The sequence below is a fragment of the Thyridium curvatum genome (assembly GCF_004353045.1).
Source record: "Thyridium curvatum strain D216 chromosome Unknown NODE_19_length_512963_cov_79.951035, whole genome shotgun sequence".
NCBI lineage: Eukaryota > Fungi > Ascomycota > Sordariomycetes > Thyridiales > Thyridiaceae > Thyridium > Thyridium curvatum.
Genome location: NW_022156774.1, coordinates 101,614 through 126,355, shown reverse-complemented (window position 1 = coordinate 126,355; position 24,742 = coordinate 101,614). Strand labels below are relative to the sequence as shown.

General features: G+C 52.9%; 12 protein-coding genes across 12 annotated transcripts; 4 read left to right on the top strand and 8 right to left on the bottom strand.

Annotated features, from left to right (window-relative positions):
- Positions 1-420: 420 nt before the first annotated feature.
- Positions 421-2,307, top strand: E0L32_004106 (uncharacterized protein; the record flags this gene model as incomplete). The annotated part of the gene is made up of 1 exon (XM_031138480.1): positions 421-2,307. One exon carries the CDS (start codon positions 421-423, stop codon positions 2,305-2,307), a length of 1,887 nt encoding a protein of 628 aa, XP_030997822.1.
- Positions 2,308-2,419: 112 nt separating this feature from the next.
- On the bottom strand, positions 2,420-3,505 carry E0L32_004105 (uncharacterized protein; the record flags this gene model as incomplete). Its single annotated transcript, XM_031138479.1, has 3 exons — positions 2,420-2,736; positions 2,795-2,925; positions 2,982-3,505. 3 exons carry the CDS (start codon positions 3,503-3,505, stop codon positions 2,420-2,422), a joined length of 972 nt encoding a protein of 323 aa, XP_030997821.1.
- Positions 3,506-4,359: 854 nt separating this feature from the next.
- Positions 4,360-6,909, bottom strand: E0L32_004104 (uncharacterized protein; the record flags this gene model as incomplete). Its single annotated transcript, XM_031138478.1, has 5 exons — positions 4,360-4,999; positions 5,060-5,194; positions 5,254-5,464; positions 5,520-5,676; positions 5,749-6,909. The coding sequence occupies 5 exons, from the start codon at positions 6,907-6,909 to the stop codon at positions 4,360-4,362; spliced, it is 2,304 nt and encodes a 767-aa protein (XP_030997820.1).
- A 526-nt stretch (positions 6,910-7,435) lies between these two features.
- Positions 7,436-8,283, bottom strand: E0L32_004103 (uncharacterized protein; the record flags this gene model as incomplete). The annotated part of the gene is made up of 4 exons (XM_031138477.1): positions 7,436-7,886; positions 7,951-8,041; positions 8,100-8,171; positions 8,235-8,283. The coding sequence occupies 4 exons, from the start codon at positions 8,281-8,283 to the stop codon at positions 7,436-7,438; spliced, it is 663 nt and encodes a 220-aa protein (XP_030997819.1).
- Positions 8,284-9,014: 731 nt separating this feature from the next.
- Positions 9,015-10,131, top strand: E0L32_004102 (uncharacterized protein; the record flags this gene model as incomplete). The annotated part of the gene is made up of 3 exons (XM_031138476.1): positions 9,015-9,569; positions 9,638-9,870; positions 9,936-10,131. 3 exons carry the CDS (start codon positions 9,015-9,017, stop codon positions 10,129-10,131), a joined length of 984 nt encoding a protein of 327 aa, XP_030997818.1.
- A 419-nt stretch (positions 10,132-10,550) lies between these two features.
- On the bottom strand, positions 10,551-12,119 carry E0L32_004101 (uncharacterized protein; the record flags this gene model as incomplete). The annotated part of the gene is made up of 1 exon (XM_031138475.1): positions 10,551-12,119. One exon carries the CDS (start codon positions 12,117-12,119, stop codon positions 10,551-10,553), a length of 1,569 nt encoding a protein of 522 aa, XP_030997817.1.
- Positions 12,120-12,958: 839 nt separating this feature from the next.
- On the top strand, positions 12,959-15,385 carry E0L32_004100 (uncharacterized protein; the record flags this gene model as incomplete). Its single annotated transcript, XM_031138474.1, has 6 exons — positions 12,959-13,004; positions 13,318-13,924; positions 13,986-14,239; positions 14,301-14,437; positions 14,499-14,879; positions 14,936-15,385. 6 exons carry the CDS (start codon positions 12,959-12,961, stop codon positions 15,383-15,385), a joined length of 1,875 nt encoding a protein of 624 aa, XP_030997816.1.
- Positions 15,386-15,489: 104 nt separating this feature from the next.
- Positions 15,490-16,470, bottom strand: E0L32_004099 (uncharacterized protein; the record flags this gene model as incomplete). The annotated part of the gene is made up of 3 exons (XM_031138473.1): positions 15,490-15,692; positions 15,755-16,214; positions 16,300-16,470. The coding sequence occupies 3 exons, from the start codon at positions 16,468-16,470 to the stop codon at positions 15,490-15,492; spliced, it is 834 nt and encodes a 277-aa protein (XP_030997815.1).
- A 1,585-nt stretch (positions 16,471-18,055) lies between these two features.
- On the top strand, positions 18,056-18,755 carry E0L32_004098 (uncharacterized protein; the record flags this gene model as incomplete). Its single annotated transcript, XM_031138472.1, has 2 exons — positions 18,056-18,472; positions 18,534-18,755. The coding sequence occupies 2 exons, from the start codon at positions 18,056-18,058 to the stop codon at positions 18,753-18,755; spliced, it is 639 nt and encodes a 212-aa protein (XP_030997814.1).
- A 72-nt stretch (positions 18,756-18,827) lies between these two features.
- E0L32_004097 (uncharacterized protein) lies at positions 18,828-19,958 on the bottom strand (the record flags this gene model as incomplete). Its single annotated transcript, XM_031138470.1, has 1 exon — positions 18,828-19,958. One exon carries the CDS (start codon positions 19,956-19,958, stop codon positions 18,828-18,830), a length of 1,131 nt encoding a protein of 376 aa, XP_030997813.1.
- Positions 19,959-20,509: 551 nt separating this feature from the next.
- Positions 20,510-21,740, bottom strand: E0L32_004096 (uncharacterized protein; the record flags this gene model as incomplete). Its single annotated transcript, XM_031138469.1, has 6 exons — positions 20,510-20,585; positions 20,651-20,957; positions 21,020-21,115; positions 21,180-21,321; positions 21,387-21,508; positions 21,563-21,740. 6 exons carry the CDS (start codon positions 21,738-21,740, stop codon positions 20,510-20,512), a joined length of 921 nt encoding a protein of 306 aa, XP_030997812.1.
- Positions 21,741-22,249: 509 nt separating this feature from the next.
- E0L32_004095 (uncharacterized protein) lies at positions 22,250-23,257 on the bottom strand (the record flags this gene model as incomplete). Its single annotated transcript, XM_031138468.1, has 4 exons — positions 22,250-22,845; positions 22,893-22,977; positions 23,032-23,158; positions 23,223-23,257. The coding sequence occupies 4 exons, from the start codon at positions 23,255-23,257 to the stop codon at positions 22,250-22,252; spliced, it is 843 nt and encodes a 280-aa protein (XP_030997811.1).
- Between the last annotated feature and the right edge of the window lie 1,485 nt (positions 23,258-24,742).

Below are 24,742 nucleotides of genomic sequence, written 5' to 3'. Positions count from 1 at the left end.
TGTACCTATGCTTGAGACATTGGGCCAGCAGCTGGGTCTATCATCAAGGTAGCAGCATCATTCGTCCAGGTCGGCAATTTACTTTCAGCAGCATATCACTGTTGTAATAACGAACGCTGAAGAACCCTGGGATCTACAGATGTGGATCACTTGGAGGATCAACATATCGGAACCATTGTTGCTTAGTTTAAACCCATTCTGGCTCTTGATGGCAAGGTGCTCCGGGTAATCACCTCGACCCTCTCGGGACGGCAGTTATACAGGAAAAACGGCCGCAGGAATTAATACCGAGATATAATAATGTCGACAATAGTGAGCACATATCTTCAATGGCTCGCTACAATCTTTGGGCATCTTGGATCATCCCAGAACACTGAGGCGTAAGCTCCCGGGCCACAATCGCGAAACAAAGTAGCCACAATGAGATCTCCTAGATGGAGCCCATACAATGCTCTGCTACTTGCCTTGCTGCAATATGGTAGTCCTGTCGCCGCCGCTCCTGCGTGTGATCGCACCTGTCTCGAGGGGTTGATGTCGGCCTACCTGGCAGCCCTGACCGAGCATGACCCCTCGAGATTGAACACCACTTCGGACGTTTTGTACACCGAGAACAGTCAGATCCTTCCCCTCGGAACGGGAGAATGGAAAGTCGCAGGATCGCCAGGCAAATACCGCCACGACTTCTCCGACCCGGAAGCGCGACAGGTCGGGACCATCACCACGATCACGGAGAATGGCGTCCGGATCATATACATCGCCCGCCTGGGACTCAATGAGGACGGCATGATCAACGAGATCGAGACGCAGATCACGCGCGACCCTGGCGGTGGAGCCAGGTACGAGAACATGACCGCGCCTGAGGCGGTCTGGCTGGAAGCGGTGCCGACGGATAAGCGCATCTCTCGCCAGCAGCTTGTCGCGCAGACCAACAAGTACTACACCGGCATGCAAGGCAACGACCCACACGGAGACTACAGCTTCTTCGACAAGGAGTGCAACCGCCTCGAGGACGCCCTCCAGACGACCAACCAGAAGAGCGGGGACCCCTACGGGCACTCCAACGACACGGTCTTTGCCTCGCTCGGCTGCGAGGCGCAGTTCCAGACAGGCTTCCTCGGATTCGTGACCAAGATCCGCGCCCGCAGGTTCCCCGTCGTCGACGAGGAGCGCCAGGCAGTCCTGGCCTTCGCGACGCTCGACCACAACGGCACGGTCAGGACCTTGCCAGAAGTCAACGGCACGGCGTCGCCTATCCCGCCGTACTTTGACGTACCGCGCACGTTACAGGCAGCCGAGGCCTTCCGCCTCCGGGATGACAAGCTCTATCGCATCGAGATGACGCTGACAGAAGTGCCGTACGGCATGCGCTCGCCGTTCGTCGAAGAGCAGCTCTCCAACCTCACAAGTGCCGGCAACGTGACCAGCCTCCCGTACAACTGCGATCGCCGGTGCTTACACGGCGTCGTAAAGACCGTCCTCCAGGCGATGCTGACCCACGATCCCGCGACCCTGCCCCTGGCCAAAGACGCGCGCTACACGGAGAACGGCCAGCTCATCGCCGTCGGCGACGGCCTGTGGGAGACGCTCAGTAACGTGACCCTCCCCGGATCCGATGATAAGTATGCTGCAAGTTTCGCCGACCCGAGGACGCAGACGGCAGTGTACTGGGGGATGAGCACCGAGCAGACGACGCCCGGTGTGCTCGCCATGCGCATCAGGGTCGCGGCGGGCAAGCTCGCCGATATTGAGGTCATCGACGTGCGTGCCGAGGCCACCGGTAACAGAGGCGGGACGATGACGCTGATGCGCCCACCGCTGCCGGTGGAGTGGGACGGGAGTCCTCTGGGCGAGCTGGACACGGTGTTCAAGGAAGGGGAGGCGTCCTCGACTGCGCCGTCGCTGATCAATGACTACTTTAACGGACTCCAGAATCATTCGAGTGCCGGGGTGGCGTTTGCCCCCGAGTGTCTGCGTCGAGACAACGGACAGCAGCTGAATGTCGGCTGCGCCAACCAGCTCGACGGCCAGGGGCAGAATCCGAACGGGCTGCACAACCTTACGACTGCTGTCCGCGATCGGCGCCTGCTCATAGCCGATGCAGAGCAGGGCGTGGCGTTGGCTGTGGCCATGGTCGACAGCCCGGCTGTGTCGTCTTCTCCACTGCTCCTCACCTTGCAAGTTCCGAGCACGTATATGGTTCCGCAACTGTTCAAGGTTGACGATGGTGCTATCGCGAGGGTCGAAGGGATGGTGAAGTGGATGCCTTTTGGGTACCGCTCTGCTTGGGGCTCTAATCTCGACGCTTAAGGAGAAGGGTTGGATCCATCAGAGGGTTACTTTGGAGGTTGAAAGTTTCAGCTACGAAGTGAGCATGGGACAATTCAGCAGTAGGGTATCCTCTATATTTGCATAAAATGATCTAAAATGACCGCGGGGGTAGATGAATTCCTTGCGGATCCTGCATACCCAATATACGCCGTTCTCTATGATCTGTTGCGGGTCCTGTTAAGCTCGCACCATTGGAATCTGGCAAGGAAACGGTAGGATGCTCTTGAACCGACCCGAGGTGAGGCAGGCTTTCGTCGAAGAGCTCGTCGCTCATTAGATAACTCGGTACAACCCTAGGGCCAGAAGAGGGGCCAAATGCGACGCTGGGTCGACTTGTGCCCGAGCTATCGCCAGTAGATAAGCCAGGAATGAACTTCCGGAAGATGGGACGCAGAAGAGGCAGGCAACCTGGGGACCAGGGTTAGAGAGATTGGCCAACACGGTATTGGTCAGTCGGATTACTTACTAGCAAGAACAGCCAAGTTCAGCTCAACGGCGGCCCACGTTAAGGAGAGTGCCAGCTGATGCGGCACCTCTATAGACTGAGGATTATACTGGCGACTTTGGACGATCTGGAAGGCAGAGGCGATACAGACGCTGGAGCGGAGTGAGTGAAGGTATTCGTAGAGCCCAGCTCAAGGTGAAGAACCTACATGAGTCCGCACGAGAAAAGACCAACAACGGAGATCTTCTGGCCCAACGGGAGTTTCATCCTGACAACTTCAGAGACAGGCAGAGTAAGGATAAGCACGTCGAGAGCAGTATGTGTCGAATCGGTTGCGACGTAATACGTTGCAGCGTCGATAGAGCAGTGACCATTGATCGACTTGTGCCAGTAGTACTGAATGGGCGAACAGCGAAATATGGTCATGAAAGTCCGGATTATGATCCAGATGACACAGGAACAAGCTAGGATGATGATCGGCCAGCGGATGGGCAATCGCTTAAACATTCGCCAGTAGAACGCCAGGACTGCCATCTTGGTGAGGAAGATGGACCACGAGTAGAAGAACTCGCTGGTCCAGGTCATCTGATTCAGCTTCTCCTGGTAGTAGTCGATCTGGGGCTGCGGTAGCTGGCCGATCATCTGCCCAAGTTTGTAATGTTGGACGCCTTTGCGAAGGGGCGGGTATGAATTAGCAGGAATGCGACGGGACGGTCCGGGATTGTGAGACATACTGATGAGAGTGATGATACAGTACCCGATGGAGATTATCTGAGCACGAGGCATTAGCAATGGAAGCTTGTCCGGGACACCACAAGATCCCCGGCCTGCCTGCCGAGGAGCGGGCCCTTACCCATGCAGCGACGGAGAAGCCATCGTCATAGCCCATCCCCATCTCGGTCATGCGCCGCGCCACGAGCCGCATCGCGAGCGCCGCGGCGGCAAAGGGCATGGGGATCACGACGCCCGTCCAGACATTTGGAACTAGGCTCGCCATGCCTTGTGTACACAACACCGCGGTTGCGATGTCATTGTCCTCGCCTTCAGTGTGCACGTCGCAGAGGGAAGATAAAATACCGTCGTCTTGCTTGCCGTCGCGTCCGCGCAATGAAGAAAACCTGGAGATTAAAGAGGGGCGGTGTGGGGAAGAAATCCTTCGGAAGTGGACGCCTTGCTGCGGTAGCCGGTGAAGTAAGCCAATGGGGGCGGTGTTGATGATGGAGGGTCATTCTGAGCTCTGAATGGGCTAGTCAATCCGGCCTAGGCTCAATCCTGGCTTATCATCGCTGCGCCAAGGCCGTGACAAGTCAGCTTTGCATTGAGGCTGTAGATATGTAGATAAGATGCTGCCCAGCCGTCTGTGAAACAGTAATCGAACAAATGTCAGCCTCACGTGTGACAATTCTCGGTCCGTCTTGAAGTGACTTGGGTTGGACAGTCACATCCACCGTGCGCCCGGCATTGCTCGGCTTGCAAGGCAGTCTCGGACCAGACAGCGCATCAGGCTGAGAGCCAGTATCTGGTTCATCCTGGTAATAAATCCATTGTCTGCGAACCCTCGATTGGAAGACTCTACCACTTTGAGATCACTGCTCAAATCTCTCCAAGCCGTGACCCAAAGGGTTGCCGAACGGATTATCATACACGAGCAAGTCTTGCCAGCACGCGGCCAAGTCCGGGTCTATAAACCCAAAGACGCTGCCGTCAACAGTAGCTTGGTCAAAGGTCATCCCAAAGTTACCGCCCATCCCTTGCATAGCGTTGAAACCTGCGCCGGGAGGTATGGGGGGAGCAGGCCAGGTCGGCGACGGTCCGAAATTCAGTGGGCTCGTCGAAACCATAGGCGAGGTCTTGGGTTGTGTAGAAGTATAGACATCGTTCCCGCAATTCATTGCGTCATTCGTCAACTTCCCTTCGGGCCCCTCTTGAGTTGCATCTCCGCCAGTTGCAGCCCTGTCAGGGGTTGCGTGGTTCTGTGGAAGGGTGTCGATATCTTGATGCTCTTGACGGCGCGGATCCGGCGACGGACATCTGGTTACATTAGCAGACTCGCAGGCACGCCGGATCTTCTTCTCGTTGAGGGTTTGAAACATGTTGCGGATCCAGCCAGCAGCAAAGTACTTTGTCGACAGCTCGCGCATGGCAATCATGCAGATGGCGAGTTGAGATTCGGCACCCGCACCCTTGATGGTATGCATGGTCATTGCTCCAAATAGTGCAGATGTCCTGAGAATATTGCGTTAGTAAGCGGTCCAGACGAGCAAAAATAGCTTTTGGCGGTCCTACAGGAAGAGAGGGCAATGGTGGATGGATCGAAAGTTCATAATATTCTCCGTCATCCGAGTGATGTTGCGAGCGGCCTCAAAAGGGATCTTCCACAAAGCTTCACTTTTACTACTCGCCTCGGAATTCGGCGTCAACCTTGGGCGAAACAGTAGCAAGAGGAGGTAACTGAACACAAAGTTAGCAATTATGCTTACCAGAACATGACAGAGGTGACATACTTGAACAGCACTTCCAGCAAAAGAGCTTGCAGGGGCGCTGATTCGAGGGGTTTTAGTCGTTGATAGTTCAGACAAGCCGGGACAGCTTCACGAAGAGTGAGTATCTCCTCTCTCAGTTGCATTTGACTTCCAGGCTCTACGGTCTCACGCGGTCCAGGAGCGAAGTGTGTCGAGATCACAACGCCGACTTGAAATGCAGTGTCAGAAACCATGATGACGGGTAGGGAAAGAAGATATCTTACATAGCTTTGCTAACTTTGCTTGCTCCATCACGAAGATCTTAATTTCGGGCAAATCGTCATCGTCAAAGTCCTCAGTTGAGAGAGCTTCGACATCGCAGTCTCTGTCTCGAATCATGGGTGGCTTCCCCAATGAACTAGCCATTTGCCTGTCCCTTGACTAAGACATTTTGTTTTGATTAGGTGCATGAACACGAAGGAGATGGGAAATATAGACCGGGTAGTCTCTCACATATAGACTCCACCAGATCTTCCTCCACAGCTTTCTGTCTTCTGGTTTGAGTGCCGACTTGGCGGTCGTCCTGTGCATGCCCATATTCTGTGCTAGGCGGATCGCCATCCCCAGCCACGTCCAGGGATCCATCGTGGAATTGGGCCCTTGCCACATATTATGCAGCAAGAAAGCAGCTTGCACTTTTGCAAGCTGGTCCTCGGCATCGTCGCCAAAGAAGAGCCTTTTGGCCCTTGAATAGAGATCCGTGAGACAAGCTTGCCTGCTCTCGTACTTTGCGCGATACACCACCGAATCGGGCACGTGTAGAGCTCCGGCGTAAAGCACCGAGCAAAGCAGCAGGGGTGAGATCGTTCTGGAGAAGAGTGCCGTCCGGAAATCTTGCTGTGATATGATCGGGTAGAGGCTGTGATTGTGGTCAAAGTATGCGGTGATAAGAGCTTCCTGAGTGTCTCTCGGTAGATGGTCTTCCGGCATTACTACTGATGCTAGCTCGGACCTCTGCGATGGGGAGTCTTGGTCCCCAAACGGTACGCCGACGTGAAGACCGGGCTCAGGTGAGAATTGGGGCCGGTTTCCTCCGGACGCCGACCGATCTCTCGATTTCCACTGGAGTACATACGACAATGTCCACGACTCTCCGAGGTAGGTGACCCTCCCGCCATTGACGATGCGCGTCTCCTCTCCCGATACCATCTTGGACCATTGATCCGCATCGCTATCAGGTGAGTGTTGAACCTCGGTGGCCATTGAGAGCCTCCGCTGGGATGGTCTCTCAATAGATGCTGTCTCTGTCTCTGGAGGCGAGACAACGTCTCTGCCGCCGACGATGTTGTTCATCCGGGTCCTCGATGCGGTGTCAGAGGTGAGTTCACCATCTCCCGTCGAGAGAGCCTGTCCTGGATCTGCTGAAGACGACCAAGAAGAGACGTCAGACCTTCGCTCAAAGGCAGAAGCGCCGTGGGAAGAGAAGCGGCCATTGAGGGCTCGGGCGCGACGAGAATCGAGAAGACAACAGTGCTCGGCCTGTTTCGATGCGACGCAGCCAGAACATGGCGGTCCTTTGGCGGCAACATCACAGCGTACGCGTCGGTCGTGACATCGCTTGCACGCAATGCGACTCCTTGGCTTCTTGAGCTTCTGCCCGGTCGAAGACTCCATATTGGCTTGCAGTGGACAGCTTGCTGATGTTGACCGAAGAACTGGAAGTCGAAGTCAGAAGAGAGGCTCACTTCCACAAGTTGGTCACTCAGAGGCAATCTTTCCAAGTCACGAAACTTTGCTGAGCCGACTCCGCACAGCCTAGAAGCGACTAAAGAGGCGAAGTGAGAGATTCTTCTCTCTCGGACGTAATAACAACCCCAGGCAGACCCTGGAGTGGAGGGTGACCATATTTAGCGTCCTGTTGCGGGGAACCATGGAGCATGTAGTGGATCGACTCAAGGGCCAAAGCACTATTGGCCACCCCCAAATAGAGATGGTGCTTGGGGATTAGTGTATTTCAGGTGAGCCTAGCTGGCGCCAGAGCAAGCGCAAAGACTCATGACACACAAGCACAGGCTGTAGATTTTTAGGATTGCCACAATGCAAGGGGAGCTTGATCTAAACAGCTTTGATTTTGTTTGTCTTTGTCTAGTGATCTGTAAAGAAGCAGATACCAAGCTGCAATTGTCTATATATGCGAGCTTCAACCGGATAGAAGCTTGGCTCTCTCCTCCATTACCTTCTTGATCGCCGGGCGGGCAATCATGGCGTTCATCCACTTGCGGACGTGAGGAGTCTCCTTGTCCATGAACTCTGGGCCCAGGATGATCCGGTCTGCGCTCGTATTCCATTGCAGGAAAGCGATATCCGCCACGGAGAGTTTACCACCCACCAGCCACTCCTGCTTGGAGAGCACGCTCTCGAGAACCTTGAGGACTCGCCGCGTCTCGTTTTGGTAACGCTCGACCACCGACGGCGGCTCGCCGTTGGGGTGTTTCATGAACCACACAGCCTGGCCGTAGTACGGACCCTGGCCTGAAGCCTGGAAGTACAGCCATTGTCGAGTGAAGTTTTGGTTGTCAAAGTCGGCGAACGAGAGCTTGCGCTCCTTGTCATACTTCTCGCAGATGTACTCGATGATGGCGTTAGACTCCCTGTATGCACGAGACTCAGGTTAGCTTTTCCTGGGGTTAGACGTTTGCGCTTTGGTATACTGACCATAGGACAAAGTCGTTGTTGGCATGGTCGATGAGAGCAGGAATACGTCCGTTGGGATTCAGCTTGGTGAACTCTGGGCCCTTCTGCTCATCTGTTTTATCGCCGTGAGCAAGCGGTCATTCCTCCAGCGAGTTGAAAGGCTGACGTACTCTTTGAGAAATCAAGGAAGATGGTCTTGTAGGTCAGTCCAAGTTCTGACAGAACCATGGCAACCTTCCAGCCTACCAAGTTAAATCAGCCATGCCTTGCCGAATGCTGCTGGTGCGAAGTTCAATGTTGCTCACCATTTGGGCCGATCTCGGTTGAGTAGAGTGTAAACTGCGGGCTAGACATATTGTTTCCTTCGTATCTGGCAAACCTATTGCTCGTTTGATTATGTTGCCGAAAAGATTGTTTAGCAGCTTAAGGTCTGGAAAACAAAGGCGCTGTTAGATTGAGAGAGAAGAGTGGTATCTGGATAGCTTACTCCAAATCTCACAACGGAGGAGCTGGGGCTTTCCCCTCATAACCTCGTTCCTAGACTGCAACCAGGTGATGGATCCCCATAGATCTACAATGCAACAGGCTAGTTTGGAATGCCAACCGAAATAATCGAGTCTCGCGAATGATTCGGGTCGTAGCCATCCATCCTGGGTTTCGCTGAGCCCGGCTACGGTCAACCGTAGGCTACGGTGATGGTAGTGCGGGGGAAGTATGGGTCACTCTCCACAGCACCATGCATGCTCCACAGCAATACCTAGGTAGCCTCGTAGCTCACCAAACAGCCTGAAGGTTGGACAACTCAGAAGGGAAGAGGAGGGGGGAAAGGCGACGGTTGGTAGCCTCCGGTATCTACTACTCCGCCTGTAGCTACTGGCTATCTTATGCTACCTCAACTTGAACTCCCTGAAGCTGTCCATGGAAATTTGATACGTTTTTGATATAGTACAGGATTTGCTTTGCACTGAGTGTGTTTCTTGTTGAAGTCGTCCAAGATTTGGTTCTCATCAGCTATCTCAAACCCTCACCTCTTCTCGCCTTCCAAGTGCTCTGATAACCCCCATCATTAGACTTAGACCCCTAAAATGGCTCCATCACTTACAGAGCCCGAGCCTGCGTCCTCAAACGGCCATAGAGCCGGTGTGAATGGAAACGGTATCCATCATAATGGCACATCATCTAGCAAAACTACGAACGGAGAGCCCTCGGTGACTACCGTCAAGAATGCGCCCTCTACCACGATTCCCAAGTTCGACCTGCCCAAGGAGCTGCCGCCCACATCAGCGCCCACTGGCATACCGACACTATCACTCTTTGACCTGACGGGCAAGACGGCACTCGTTACGGGAGCGAATGGAGGCATCGGCGGTGGAATGGCGCGCGGTCTTGCTGAGGCAGGTGCGGACATCATCATCTTTCAGATACCGGGCGACGTTTCCAAGTTCAGCGGTCAGCTGGCCGCCGAGACGGGCCGCAAGGTTGCCACGTACGACTGCGATCTCAGTATCAGTGCGGAGATTCGAAAGGCGGTTCAAAAGGTTCTGGACGATGGACACCAGATTGACATTCTGTGCAACGTCGCCGGTATCAGCAGCGGCTCTATTCCCATCTTGTTCGAGACTGATGAGCACAAGGATGCGGTAAGGAACTCTGCACAACCGCATCAATTGTTTGACACAAAGACTAATTCCTTTTCCCCTTTTCTCAGATCATCCAAATCAACTTCAACTCAGTCTGGGTTCTGTCACAATGCGTGGGACGACACATGATCGAGCGTGGTCAGGGTGGAAAGATCATCAACATCTGTTCTCTTGCCGCACACAAGGCCATGACGACCTTCTCCGTCTATGGACCTATGAAGGCTGCGGTTGGACAAGCGACCAATTCATTTGCCAATGAGTTCGGACCATATAACATCCAAGTCAACGCCATCTATCCTGGGTAAGGAGCACCTGAAGATTTCAACAGTGAAAGGGATGAAGTAGCAGACTAACAATACTGGCCAGTTGGATTCACACCGCCCTTGCACAGCGATTCGTAGACGATGAGGAAGCAAATGAAAAGATCATCAAGAGCATTCCGTCAAGGAGATGGGGCTTGCCGGATGATTTCAAAGGCATCAGTGTCTTCCTCGCGAGCAGTGCTAGCGACTACGTGAATGGTGCTCGGATATTCTTGGATGGTGGTGCGCATAGCATGTAATTTATTGTAGTATTCTTTCTTTCGCGTTCCAATAGATGGCCATGTCCTGTCCAACTTTCTACTGTGACATCGAATGCTACTGGTCCTGCCGCGATACTTACTTGCCAGTCTACTGTTGTGAGAGCGTCCCAAGTATGCATGGAACACTCCATTGATGGGCAATAGGACAAAGTCTTTAACTTGAACATACAGTGGTCATACTAGTTTGAGACGGAGAAAACTTTTAATCTGTCAAAGCAGAATATCATTGACATTGCATATCTAGATCAGAACCAAGCTTCACTCCGTAACAAAACTAATAGCATTCAAAGCTAACAAGTTCAGACCCTGAAGTCATCCTGCCCCAACTTCACACCCAACACCCGAAAGCATACGGCCTTGAATTATTGATCCCATTGGTCCCACAGTTATCAAACTGCTTAATAGAGATAGCGGTACTCCGGATGATAGTCGCCCAGCCTAGCAATCTGATCCGGAGTCTTCCCCTCAAGAACGTAGTCACGCTCACCACGGTCGCGCTTCTTGTTCTCCCGGCGCAGGAAGTAGCACGTCGCGGCAAAGAGGCAGCCGGAGCAAAAGACGAAAGCCATGGTGAGGCCATGGCCCAGCTTGTACTCGGGCTTATCTTGCGTGCGGTAGATGAACGAGGAGAAGATACCTGCGCAGTTGCCGAGAGTCATGGACGTGCCCTGACCAGCAGCACGCTTGTAGTGGCTGGGCAAGTTGTTGGGCATCCACGAGATGGGTATGCCGACGGCGACATACAGACCCGCGGCCACAATGATGCAGCCGGCGTACTGGGCGCCGGCGCCGTAGTGCGGCGTGCCCAGAAGGATGGCGTAGCCGGTGCAGGCGGCCACGCAACCACCGACAACAAAGTAACCTCGGTAGCCGGTGCGGTCAGACATATGGGCGACCACGAGGTAGATCAGGGCCCCGGTGGCGTAGCAGGGGATTGTGAGTAGCTGAGTGTGGACGCCGCTGTAACCCAGAGCATTGATGATAGTGGGGAGGAAGGTGCTGTAGCCGTAGAGCATGACGGTGACGCCGATCTGGGCGGTGGCGAGCGACCACACCTTCCAATCCTTCCAGGCCTCGAAGCACTGCTGCCAGTCGATCTTGTTCTTGTCGCCCTCCATTCCGAGCGAGGTGCCATCAAGCTGGCGGCGGATGGGAGTGAACGACTTCTCGCGGTCGGTCAGGTAGCGAGCGTCGTAGGGGTCGTTCGCCAGGACGAAGTAAGAAACGGCACCAAGAATGATCGTGGGGATGCCCTCAAGAATCATGAGCCATCGCCAAGCCGAGTAGCCACGGATGCCGTCCATGTGACCGATAGCGTAGGCCAGGAGCCCGCCGCAAGAGCCGGAAACAGCGGAGGCGGCGAAGAGGTAGAAAATACGGACAGCCAACTCCCGGCGACGGTAGAAGAAGGTCAGGTAGAAGCAAATAGCAGGGAAGTAGCCAGCTTCGCAGACGCCCAGGAGTAGGCGCATCACGATCATCTGAGCCTTGTTGTTGACGAAGCCGGTGCACATGGAAATGATGCCCCATCCGATGGAGATCATGGGAATGAAGCGTTTCGGCTGGACCATCTTCAAAACAAGGTTGGTGGGCAGCTCAAAGGTAACGTAGGTGACGAAAAGCATGGAGACGCAAAGCTGATACTCGTTGCCCTTGAGCCCTAGGTCGTCCTCGAGATGATAAAGACGGGCATTGCCTTGGAAGGGAAATGTCAGTTGAGCTCTCGGTATGATATTTTGAGCGATGCACATACCAATATTGACTCTGTCCAGGAAAGAGAGAATATACAGGCAGATCAGAATAGGGAAGATGTTGATATCCATCTTTCGCACCATATGCCTCTCCTCCTCCGGGGTCATGTCGCCTCCTGGGAGGCCATTCTCAACGGCATAATCAGCATGCGAAGCCTTGTCCTTTGCCTCAGCGCCAGCAGAGACGCTGTGCTCGGAGCTAACGTCGGCGGTCATGGTTTTTGAGATGAGTGGACCGCAGAGAGAGAGATAGCAGGCAGAAAGTTTGTCGTGGAGAGCAAGTCCTCAAGGTCGGTTAGGCTGACGGGCAGTGGTGAAGACTGGTTCCGGTGTGGTGACACTGTTTCTGACCCTGGTAGGTGTGAAGATCACCAGCAGCATCTATATACAAAACGCTGACCTTGGCTGCGACCAAAAGTCAAGCACACGAGGTGAACCCCAACTGTCAGAGACCCGACCGGCTCTGGATCCTGGGGCCCCGGATCCCTGGGACACGGCGCATGCATGAAGTTCCACGCGCTCGGAGGATGCAGGGCCAGACGATTTTGCGTGGAGACCAAAGCTAGTGTGTCCCAGGCCAGTGTCTGCTCCACACGATCATCAAATCAAAGGGCTTCTCCACGGGGTCGGGATGGATGCTGCTCTCGGCTATGGAGGTGCTAAGCTCCAACAAGGTTCGGCTCAAGTGTCGATACTGGAGGGTTGATGGGGGGGGTCAAGACAGAAATGTTCTCTCTGGTTGAGGGCTGTAGCAAGATGAGTACTTGAGAATCATTTTTGAAAATAAAATACTAACTTCGTTTGGTCATGGACAGTTTGTTGAAAGAGCCGAGACTTTCTTGGCCTCTCAGGGCCGACTAAGCACGGTGTGGAGCGGCGTTAGCGACCGTAGGCTACGGACACTATTCCGTTGCCGATGCCGGCCATCCTCGTGACGATAAGTTTTTAGTTCAGTTTTGTCCGTTGCCTATTCTTTAATGATGCGACATTGGCCATTGCCGTCCACATCCGAAGCATGCGAGCAGCCAGATGAGCCTATGATCCCATGAGCAACAATGTGGATCAATGACAGGGATGGTTTGGAGACAGCTCTCGGCAACCGTAAGTACGCAGAACCGCCGGAGGGGGCGTAGTTAACGGCAAAGTCCTGTCCCAACCGTCGGCGAATCATTACCTTGGACGATATCCAAGAAAGAATCGACAGAGTAGAGCACTATGTCGCACGAATCTTTTGCTCAGATGGTCTGACATTCGTTCGACGTTGGCTCAATACAAATCTCTTTCAAGTCGCATTAGTTGACACGCCTCGTTGTGACTTTGAGTGTTATCTTGTTGTAATTATCCTGCCCTCCAACATCATCTCGTAGCGATACGCAACAGTCCTCTCGAAACACCCATCTAATCGTGGCACCAGGGATTCTCGTCTGTTTCAACTTCACCATGTCACCACACGTTGAGGAAGGGTCATTGCCCTTAAGGCCTGCCAAGACAAATCGCAACATCCCTCTAGTCGCTTCACCCTGCGCTCCAGAACTTTTCGGATGGCCTAGCAAAAATGAGGGCGGATACCGCATCAACGAGCAGCCGATGGGTACGAAGAGAGACATGAGAATCATCGTGCTAGGCGCGGGCGCCTCGGGTATCAACTTTTGCAAGACCGCTGAGGAGGACCTCGAAAATGTCGAGATAGTGTGCTACGAGAAGAACAACGATGTTGGCGGTACCTGGCTAGAGAACAAGTACCCGGGCGTCGCGTGCGACATACCCTCGGTGAATTATCAATTCACCTGGGAGCCACACATCTGGCCCGAGTACTACTCTTCCGGCCACGAGATCTGGAAGTACCTTAGAGGTATTGTGGACAAGTACGAGCTGATGCGCTACATTCGGCTGCAGCATTCGGTCAAGGGAGCAGAGTGGATAGACGAGAAGGGCCAGTGGCGCGTTACGGTGCAACGCCCTGACGGCACGACTTTCGATGATTACTGCGAGGTGTTCCTGAACGGTGGAGGTATTCTGAAGTAAGCCGCCGCACAGATTGAACATACGCCGTTGCACGGCCGAGCTAATGAACATCGGCAGTAATTTCCGCTGGCCGAACATTGAAGGTCTCCATTCCTTCAAGGGAAAGCTAATGCATACCGCGCAATGGGACACAGAATACGACTTGACGGGAAAGAAAGTTGGCGTGATTGGTGCCGGAAGCAGTGCTGCTCAGGTTGTCCCTAGTATTCAGCCAATTGTCAGCGAACTGCACAGTTTTGTCAAGTCGCCAACATGGATAACTGCCGGGTTTGCCCAGAAGTATGCAGGCCCAGATGGAGGAAACTTCCAATGTACGTACCTTATTTTGACAGCTTCTCGTCACAAGTGACTAACATATCGATCATCTTCTAGACACTGAAGAGCAGAAGAGACTACTAAAAGAGAACCCGAAGCTTTATCTACATTACGCCAAAATGATCGAAGCCGAGATTGGTCAACGATTCCGATTCCTCATGAAGAATGGCCCAGAAGCCGTTGAGGCCAAGCGGGTAAGTGGGCTTCACAGCTCTGTGTTGGAAGGGCTGACACTAAACGGAACAATTCCAATAGTTTTCAGAATCGGAGATGCGCGGGAAGCTCAAAGGAAACGAGACCATCGCTGATGCAATCATCCCCAAAGACTTCAACGTTGGCTGTAGACGGCCAACCCCAGGCGAAGGTTTTCTAGAATCGCTGGTAGCGCCCAACACCACAGTACACACCAAGCAGATGCAACGCGTCACCGAGACTGGTTTCGTTGATCACAACGGAAGCCATCATGACCTGGACGTCATTATCTGCGCCACAGGCTTCGACACTAGCTGGGTGCCACGTTTCCCCGTCATCGCGAACGGGAAGAACTTGCAAGACGTCTGGCGGAAGAACACGCCGGTGTCATACCTGGCTGTTGGTGTACCGGAATTCCCAAATTTCTTCATGTTTGCGGGTCCAGTAAGCTATAAATTCGTCTTCATATGTGTGCATTCATATGACTAAAGATTAGCTAGTATGGCCCCCTGGCTGTTGGATCTCTGTTGCCCATCATCGAGCACTTCACGAAGTACATCTGCCAGGCGATCACCAAGATTCAGTTGGAGAATATTAGGTCCCTGGCACCCAAGATGACCGCTGCTCTCGCCTTCAAAGAACATCACGATCTCTACGTGAAGCGCACTGCCTGGTCCGGCCCATGCTCGTCTTGGTTCAAGAAGGGTGACCCCAATGGCACTCTCACGATGTACCCTGGCTCCCGTGTCCATTTCTTCGAGACACTGAAGACACCACGATATGAGGACTATGATATTTCCTACTTGAGTAGCAACCAATGGGCCTTTCTCGGAAATGGGTTTCATGCACGAGAGTTTGATGGTAGAGACACGACATATTGGATGGGATTGTTGGACGGCCAAGATCGCCAGCCAGAGTTTGATGCGAACATATTGCCCCGAGTTGCCTGAAGGAGTCCTCACTGGCCATTTCCAATTCAACCATAGCTGTCAAGATATCCCATAATTCATGCCTCAGTAGCCGACCGGACGTACACATCCCTCTACGTTGGCACTTACGTTTGCGCCGGGAACCTGGGGGTGATTTCTTTCTCAGTCTTCATACAATCAAAGGGAGACGAGAAGCATACCTTGTGCACCACCGAGAACGGATCCCAGTTCGGGTCCGTATGCGGGGCGTACTCAATGCCATTCATCGTATTATTCACGCGGTCGGTGCCGTAAAAGTGGCTTAAAAACGCATATGCCATGTCCATGCCTAAGCCCATGTTAGAAAAGATAACCTCTCTATGTTTTAATAAGAGGCCGGATCGCACTTACCAGCAGCAACTCCAGAACTGCTCCAAACCTTACCATCCTCCACCCAGCGCGCGGTTGGCACCCAGGTGATGTTCTCGCCGTGGCGCACGACCGAGCCCCACGCTCCTTTATTTGTGGTAGCGCGACGACCATTGAGCACGCCCGCCTTGGCGAGGGACATGGCGCCCGTGCATACGCTCAGGAGGTAGTCCAGCTGGTCAAACCGGCGGCGGATAAAGCCCTCGATCGAGGTGTCGTTTCTCTGCTCCAAGACGACATTGCCGAATCCTCCGGGGACGAGCAGCACATCCAGCGGCGGAGCATCCTCGAAGGAGTGGCTGGCCATGATTGTAGGGTTGAGCAGGTATCCATAGTCTATGGGTGGGCCGACTCCAGTGATGCTGAAGGGAGGAACCGTGGAGCTCACGGGCCCAGCTGTTTTGGAGATGACCGAAAGCCTGATCTTGTAAGGGTATGACAGCTATGCTTTCAGTTAGCATGGGTAGCTTGAAATGCTTGCAAGATAATACAGCTGGAGGGTCAGTGAAGACACGCGCATCACATACAGAGAAGAATATCTCCATCGGGCCAAAGACATCCAACGGCTCCCAGCCTGGGAACACAATAACGCCTAGAGAAAGAGTTCTCTTCTGGTTGATGGCCTGCTCAGTGATATTGATGGCATGAATGATATGGGTCAGGGACAGGAGCCCGGCAAGCAATGATAGTCTGGACATCATCCCAACCATTGTATTTTCGGATACACTGTGTTCTTTTTCGTGAGGGGGCGGAATGCAATACTACAATTGTATGGACAGGCAGATATTATTCGGGAAGAGGGAGCTTGTCTTGCCCCTTTTATAAAGTATTTCCTCTCTGTATACCGACCTTGCAAAACCTTGAAGTGATTCGCTCCTTTCCACCTGATCCCTTGGCTGATGAGAGACGAGTTACTGAATGACACCCCAGCCAGCTAGATCAGGCAGTCGTATAGAAGCACGCGCTAATAATTGCGCGGGAAGTTGCTCATACCTCATCTAATGATCAGGGGCCATGTCTCTTAGTGACCTCGGTGCCTACTACAGCAGCTTCGATATCGAGATCTGTTGCAAGTCGTACGGGAAACCGCTGCAGCGAACCACATGATTGTCCACATTTGGTAGGTTCCAATGGCCTAGCCGGCGCTAGTATTGTTGAATGGGGAAATACTTTATATCGTTGATGTGAGATGGTTGGTTAGTTGATGCTGTGGCTTGGGAGACAAGCGAGTAGCGCAGGTTTGAGCAGGTTTACGCAATACCGGGGCGTCGTCAGCACCACCTGCTCTTTGAGCCTGTCAAAGCAATGAAATGGGATGCGATCATGCACCATGACTGTTAGGCAGCAGTAAAGATGTACATTCGAACCCATGCATTCTCTCACCCCTCCGTGCTATGAACGAGGAACGATTGTCACCGTGAACCCATACTGAACACGGTTGGCAACCCACTCAGCATACATATAGAGGGCATGGTGCCTTATCAAGATAATATCCCATGCCGATCTCTGACTCCAGACCTTCGACACTGTTAGCCATTTCTCTGGGCTTTGAGAGAAAAGGATTCAAGATGTCAAAAACCTCGTAGTCGAGGTCTTTCGTGGGTTCTAAGGGTGGGGGCAAGTCTGGTGTGAGCTGCTTTGTCTTCTGGACCTGATGCTACCACTACTCGCCAGTTCGACGGGCGAGTCTTGGCTTGGGCTACCTGGGCTACCTCGGTGATTACAGTGTTGCGCCAGTGAGCGGCGTCTCAAGGCATGGGCAGATAGTGGGCTTGCGCAGGCAAGGAGCCTTGATCATTTCCCTGAGCCCAGCTGAGTCTTGGCGAGACGATGACGCAACCTGCCTGTTGCGCGGGTAGTCCAGAAAGTCCTCGAGAACCTCGACCCGTACAGCTACCGCTTGTCATCCCAGGACTTTTCCCACCCATTTGTCAATTTATCATACTCCAGGATACATGAGCTGCTGGCAATCGACTGGCTGGTGGTGTCATATCATATTAATTCCAGCGAATTGATCCAAGCCCCATGAGTGAAACCTCCGAGGGGACTCGGCGATGTAGACTGAACACAGCATGTGGCTTTGCGGGGAGGCTAGTGAGCCTGCACCCGCAATTCCCGCACCACCTCCGCGTGTGGGGGATAGATCTTGCTAATGAGGCAGTCCAATTTGACTCAGGACCTCGATGTGCACATGAGCAACCTCCTCTCTCACGACACTATAAGAAGGATCGAGACATAAGGGAGTAAAAGAAATCTTAAGAACATAAACATTACATTGCAACCATGGCCCCAACAAAGTACGCCGTCGCCCTATTCGACGGCTTCCAGAGTCTTGATGTCTTCGGCGGCCTAGACGCCCTCAACTCCCTGTCTCGCACGCACCCCTTGGAGCTCTCCATCCTCGCGCCGACCCTGGACCCCGTCTCGACGCTCGTGCGGCCCACGCCCGGCTGGATTGGCCAGAGCGTAGTGCCGACGCACACGTATGCGTCGGCGCCCGAGGACATCGAGGTGCTGTTCGTTCCCGGTGGCTTCGGCACGCGTGAGATCGAGGCCACGCAGGTAGTCGTTGATTTTGTCAAGGCGAGGTACCCGAAGTTGCGGTACCTGCTGACCGTCTGCACGGGCGCCGCCCTGGCTGCGAGGACAGGAATCCTCGACGACAAGGAGGCGACGACGAACAAGAAGTCGTTTGCTTGGGTGAGTGGACTCCGGGCTCCTCTTGCGACGAATCTATGCACTAAACTACATTCTTGTACAGGTCATGACGCAGGGCCCTAATGTGAACTGGCTGCGCGAGGCCCGGTGGGCGGTTGACGGCAATATCTGGACGTCGTCTGGTATCTCGGCCGGCATCGACATGATGTATGCCTTCATCGAGGCCCAATACGGAGCTGAGATTGCAGATACGATCTCCAACGCGTCCGAGTATGTGCGTAATCGGGATCCCACGGTTGATCCGTTCACCAAGTTTGCGTCTTGATACTCCAGAATGATAGGACAACTCTGAAGTAGATTGTTTATTGGTGGCCTAAAAGAGATGTATTGACGAAATTCAAGGCTTCGTATTTCCAATATTGTACAGGCACCAGACATCATCATCTGTAACGCCCGGCGACGTGACGTTATATGCATTCACCACGATGGTGACCCAATAATTTGACTCGATACCAGCGTTTGCAACCCTCGCATCGACCGTCTCATTCAATTGATCGATCAAATGGAACCCACAGTCCACCACTTTCTTGGCTGCCCGCGATACGTAAAAGTCTGGATATGTCCTGACTCCTGTATGTGTGGTGCACGAGTCCCTGCATGTCGTGTGGCAAGAAGTGGTGCCGCCAGACGTGCTGCAAGACTCCGAGCACGACGAGTAGCAGGACTGATAGTGATAGCAATCAGACATCCAACCCTGAACGAATCCGATGACAGTACGGTTTGCGTTCTCAAAGGTTTGCCACTGCTTCGTGCCGTAGCCAGCACACGGAAAGGCTTGTGTTTTCTTGCCGAAGAAAGCCAATATCACAAGAAGTGCTGTCTTCACACGACTTCGACCCTCGTGCGGTCGCGAGACTTTCTCTTCCCGTGGCATGAGCTCTGGTTCCTGGGCGCCGCCCCTCTGGTCCAAGTCCCGCAAAGCCCCACGATCCAGGAGTCGGTGACGCCAGCCCGCAGCGTAACGCTTGGCAAGCTTGTACGTCACCCACCCCAAGACTAGTCCGCCTAGCAGGCAGAGTATGATGATGGCGTACTGCTGCCTGAGCTTCATCTTCTTGGCGTGCAGGGCGTCGGCCTTGAACATGTCGCCGACCGCAGCCAGGCAATGATCCTGGTACCTCCCGTCGCGCCAGTTCCACATGCGCGCGGCGTCACAGGTGGCGCCGGCCTTGGCCGTGCGCGCGCAAGCCTTTGCGACGGCGTCCGGGTCCGACAGACAGGTCGCATCGCGGCACCCATTGTAGCACCGGTCGTAGGCGAATGTGCGGGCCTGCTTGACCCAGACGGCTGGGTCCGGGTCGACGCTGGCGGTGTCGACGAGGTGGCGGATACGAACGTCGAGCGCATAGATCGTACCGGCTACTAGTCCGCCACCGAGGACAATGGCGAGGATTCCTGGGAGGATGATGAGGAGGAAGAGTAAAAAGCGTTCGAGAACGCGATCTTTACGGGGTGTTGGCTGCTCCATTTCGGCGGTCCAAAACTGTGTGAAGCTGGGAGCTGTGAAAACAAGACGAGACTACAGGTCTTTGACATCATCCGTCATCTTAAGAGTTGCGGAACGCTTCTTGATATTCTCCTGGCGCTCAAAGAGCGGATGTCACAGAACAAAAGAAACACAAAGACAAAGAAGTGACCGGCTTCATCGTCGGGTCAGGCAGGGATTGAGGCCCATTGTTAGGCCGACAGGGAGGGGGCTTACTCCCGACAAAGACAGGCTTCGAAAGGCCGAACGGTCACTCATGCAGTGATTATGCATATGCACATCCAGTTACGCCCAGTTTGCTAGTTGATTGGGACATTTTACGATAGTGGTGACATGAGACATTATGCCAAGCATTTTGACGGAAGTGACCTGTCTCAGGTGAGATTACAAGTGCCGACATCATTCGTTTGGCGTTTGCAACGCTATCCTTTGACAGTCGAGCCTTCGACTTCACATAAAAAAACCGGACCAGAAAAGACTGCATGAGCAGGCATATCGGCACAATTGCCCAGCGGACCGAGCTGTCATCATTTTCAGCCAGTGGTGACTTCGCCAGTCTTCACATCAATCTTCCACTTGGCATAGTGCTGCAATGTCACTGTCTTTCGGCTGCACACACAACTCAATTAGCATCATGTAGTGCTTGATCGCATTCATAAAACCACACCACTCACTTGCTATCGACCGCCATCGGTAACCAGACATAGTTTGACGCCGTCGAGCCCTTCGAGTCCCAGGCATCGCCCATGTAGATATGAGCGGTCTGCTTGGAGCCCTTGATCGTCAACTCGAATGTGTTTTGTGAGCCGTACGTTTTCTGGTCCGGTGGTGCTATGTCTGTGCCCCCTTTCCAGGGCCCAGAGATCGAGGCGGCCCAGAAGACCTTGTTGGGGTTTGCGCGATATCCGGTCTTGCCTGATACGATGAGGAAGTAAATCCCGTCTGCCTTGAAAATTCCCGGAGCTTCGTAGGCACCGCCGGCTTGATTCAGAATTTGTGAGTGCTATGTATATCTCGGAGCACAAAAATAAGGCATTGCTCACTTAGAGTAGACACGCGATCTCCCACAGTGCCGTCGCTGTTGATACGATTGATCTGCACGGTGTTGTGGTCCGCGCTGGTGAGGAGGAACCACGTCTCTGTTGGGAGTACTCAGTAGCGCGATCTTTGTGAGGTCTCAGATCAAGAGGTATTGAGGCTTACGGGTGTCTTCATCGTAGAACATCCCAGTGTCGGAGTAGGTGTAACCACTTGGGGGTAGATGAACCTTGGCCGACGGTTGGTAGCCTCCCACCATGTTTGCAGACTTGAGAGAAAGGACATATCGGTCCTGCTGGCCGTATAGCTATCAATGAGACGAATTCAGCGAGGCTTCCAGTGAGACGCAAAGTTGCTTTGAATTCAGCTCACCCAAAAAGATCCATTTGGCTTGGCAATCTTGGGCCGCCATATGCCTGTCACGGAAGATGCTTGCGTCCCTAGATTCTTCCAGTTGAGCAGGTCTGTAGACGAGTACATCATTACCGTTGGGTCTGTGCTCCTGTCAGTCCCGCTTGAGACCGTCAAGCTTGCTTGAATCCACCTACTATTATTCGAGCTGTGGCCAACCCAGTAGAAGTTATCACCGCGCTGTACGATACCTCCGCCGTGGGCTTGAATCTTCTGGCCATCGGTATCGTACCACACGGTGTTTGACTCGATCCAGGAAGCCGCAAACACGGCTGAGGCGGCGGTGAGAACGTGCCAGAATTTGAAAATGAGCATCGTGACAGTTCTGCTTCGCGTGCTTGGCCTTTCGAGTCAGCCCGGTGGCAAACTCCAGTGGAAGTTCAGCAGAGAAGGCTCGTCTCTATGTATTATCCGGAGGTGTCACATTAGCGGCTCCGAGATCCCCAACCCTTTCCAGGGTGCTTACATTGAGCCGGATTACAGGGCTTTGCCCCACTGCTTTCTACACTTGAACGGGTCAATTTTACACTTGCGGAACGGAAGATTCTGTTCTGATTTCCATTTCCGGTCAACATCGTGGGAGGCTTACCATAGAAGTGGCTTAACTGGATCCCTCATACTCCGGGCCAGCGTTGCTATTGGATTATTCTGCAACTTGCTGATTTAGAAAGAGATCTTGAACATGGAGCAATTATTTGTATATTTCTCTGAAGCTTCAATTTCTATGACGCCTGAAGCTAGACTTTGATGATACAGATTGCATGGGAAACATTTCATACCAGAAGTGACTCTCCTTTTGAGTGACTTTCGCTGTCTATGTGAGCTCATCTGTTCTTGCATGAGAAGCAGGTACCCTTTGTCTTCATACTGTCCGCTATACCGCTTCGAGGTTTGGAGACACCGATTGACCGTGATGCCATGACTGAAGTTGGCGAAGTTCCAATTGGCTTGTCGCACTTCTTACACTGAAATGGTAGAAGAAGGATGGCTTTTTTCATGCCAAATCCGTGCATCAATGATTGAAACACAAGCGAAACTAGAGCAGGATACTGGGAAATCATGCTTTCGAATGGGTCCTCAGTCAGGAGGAGCCACGAGGATGCGGTGACCAGAGTGCAATAGGTCTGATGAAGTTGAGACAGCACCTTCTGTCGTCGATCGTCAAAAACATACTCCATGGCAATCCTGAGCCCTCCAACGTATTCCTCGCTCAACAGAGGCTCTTGATCGTCGTTGGGTCTCTCTTTGTTCAGGTAGCAGAGGCGTTGCACCTCATGACCTTTGTTGGTGAAATGCTCTTCGAGATGTGCTGTGATTGCATTTTTGAGGTCGTCAACGACGAAATAGTCAGCAACCATGTAGAGTTGAGCGGCATGCAACGGCAATTGCTCTTCTTCCTCGAGCTCATCGATACCATTGACTGGAAGCATTGTTAGCTGAGCCTCAGAACAGCCCGGCAGTACTCACGGCTTCCGCTGTAGAGGTACAGGACGAGCCACCCGAAATGTGTGGAGTTGACATTCTGTAGAGTGACTTCATTCGTACTAGCTTCCTAATCAAACAATGTCAGAATTCCCTCGCTTTCCTGACTGGGTCCAATACTCACGACGAAGCTGTTGGTGAAGGCCGTTTTGAACCACACTGACCCCGAACACATAACAAGCTTGTGAAGCTTCCACTCACGATCACCGCAGCGGACCGTCAAGTCCAAGAATTCCCCAGATTCAAGGGAGCTAGAGGGCAGCAACTAGATGTTAGTGCTATCCACCTGCAGTTTAATATAGAAAACATCCTTACCTTAGAAGGGACCTCTGATAGGCTGGTCGATCCATGCTGGTCTTGTCCTTGGTGAAGTGCCAATGGGTAAGCTTCAATGTTGAAGATATAAACTCCTCAGGTTTATGTGGTACTTCACACAGTGGTAGGTGAATACTTCGTGTGATGCAAACTGAGATCCAGGTGAAATGGATGTCAAGTCGCCAGGATAGGCAAAGACCGCGGAGAAGGATCAGACAGCAGATCCATCAGAGACTTGGGGAAGAGAAGAGATGAAGGCTCCTCCTCTGCAAGCTAAATTCCATTCTTATATTCGCCCTCCTTTGAATGGTCCCGACAATGATTTATTTTAAACTACACCTTAAAAGAGGGTCCTGCCAGCAAACTGTCACATGAGCTAGAGTGCACGTGTGCATGAGGTCAAAGCCGCAAATAGATGAGAGAATAAACAGCCAAATCGACACTTCCAACAGGGACGTGGATGTTCAAAAGCTTACCAGAATCCATAATGTTGACCTAGTGCCCATTCGTGACTGGCTTTACGCCGACTACATTTCCTGCCAAAATCGGAGGTACTGCAGCGAGACACCTATGATACGAGGTATAGAAGAGGTGGTTCCCACCTACTTCGACAGGCAGTTAGTACTAAGGAATCAAGCGGTATTGCACCAATTTCAACATTTCCAAACTTTCATCAGCGGAGCTCACAGACAAGATCGTCAGCTTGGAGTGCCCCTGCCAACAGGACGTCATGCGTGATCAAGATGCAACACCTGCTGGTATGCCTACGTAGCGCCTGTGCGAAGGAAAAATCCAAATCAGCCAGTGCTACTTCTAGAATGTCAGAGTTCCATATTGCCAACTTGATGTCAGGCTCAGGATTTAGTCCCTCCTTGGCTCCTACAAATTCAAGACCTTGCTCGATAAGTTTTGTCGGATCGAATCCACTATCACGTTTGTCTCAAACTAACAACACGCTTCCCGGGTCATTCCATTTCTCGCTCGAAATTAAGGAGCATCCCTCTGAACGATAATTCAATGACTATAATCCTGGCGAAGAACCGATGACATGAACTCTACGATACAGCAGTACTCAATTGAGCCAAGCTAGAGCTTTCAAATCAGGTATCGAATAGTTTTATGTAGGAGACACAGAGCCATTCCTCAACCGACCTTCAAACATCGAAGCTGAGATTAGGTTCCTGAACTTCCCCACGCTGTCAGAAAAACCCGGCCATGATAGTCATGAAGCCATTGCCATTTCTTCTGTCCTCAAGTGCCCGGTGACCGCAGACCATATACCGTGTTTTGCGATTACGATACTGAAGTAGGGCATACCGACTCAGCCACCCAGACACATTCAACGGATGGACCTAGGACTTCGCACGCTGTGTCTCCCTCCACCGACTAGGGGGCCTTCGTCATTGGCGTTGAGTGCGAAGCGACGGCTACCGCAGTGTACGTGTTCGGCCAGAGTGAAACGTGCTAAATACCGTTTCAGGTGCGGCTTTAGATGAGATCCCGAACAAGGAAACCAGGTA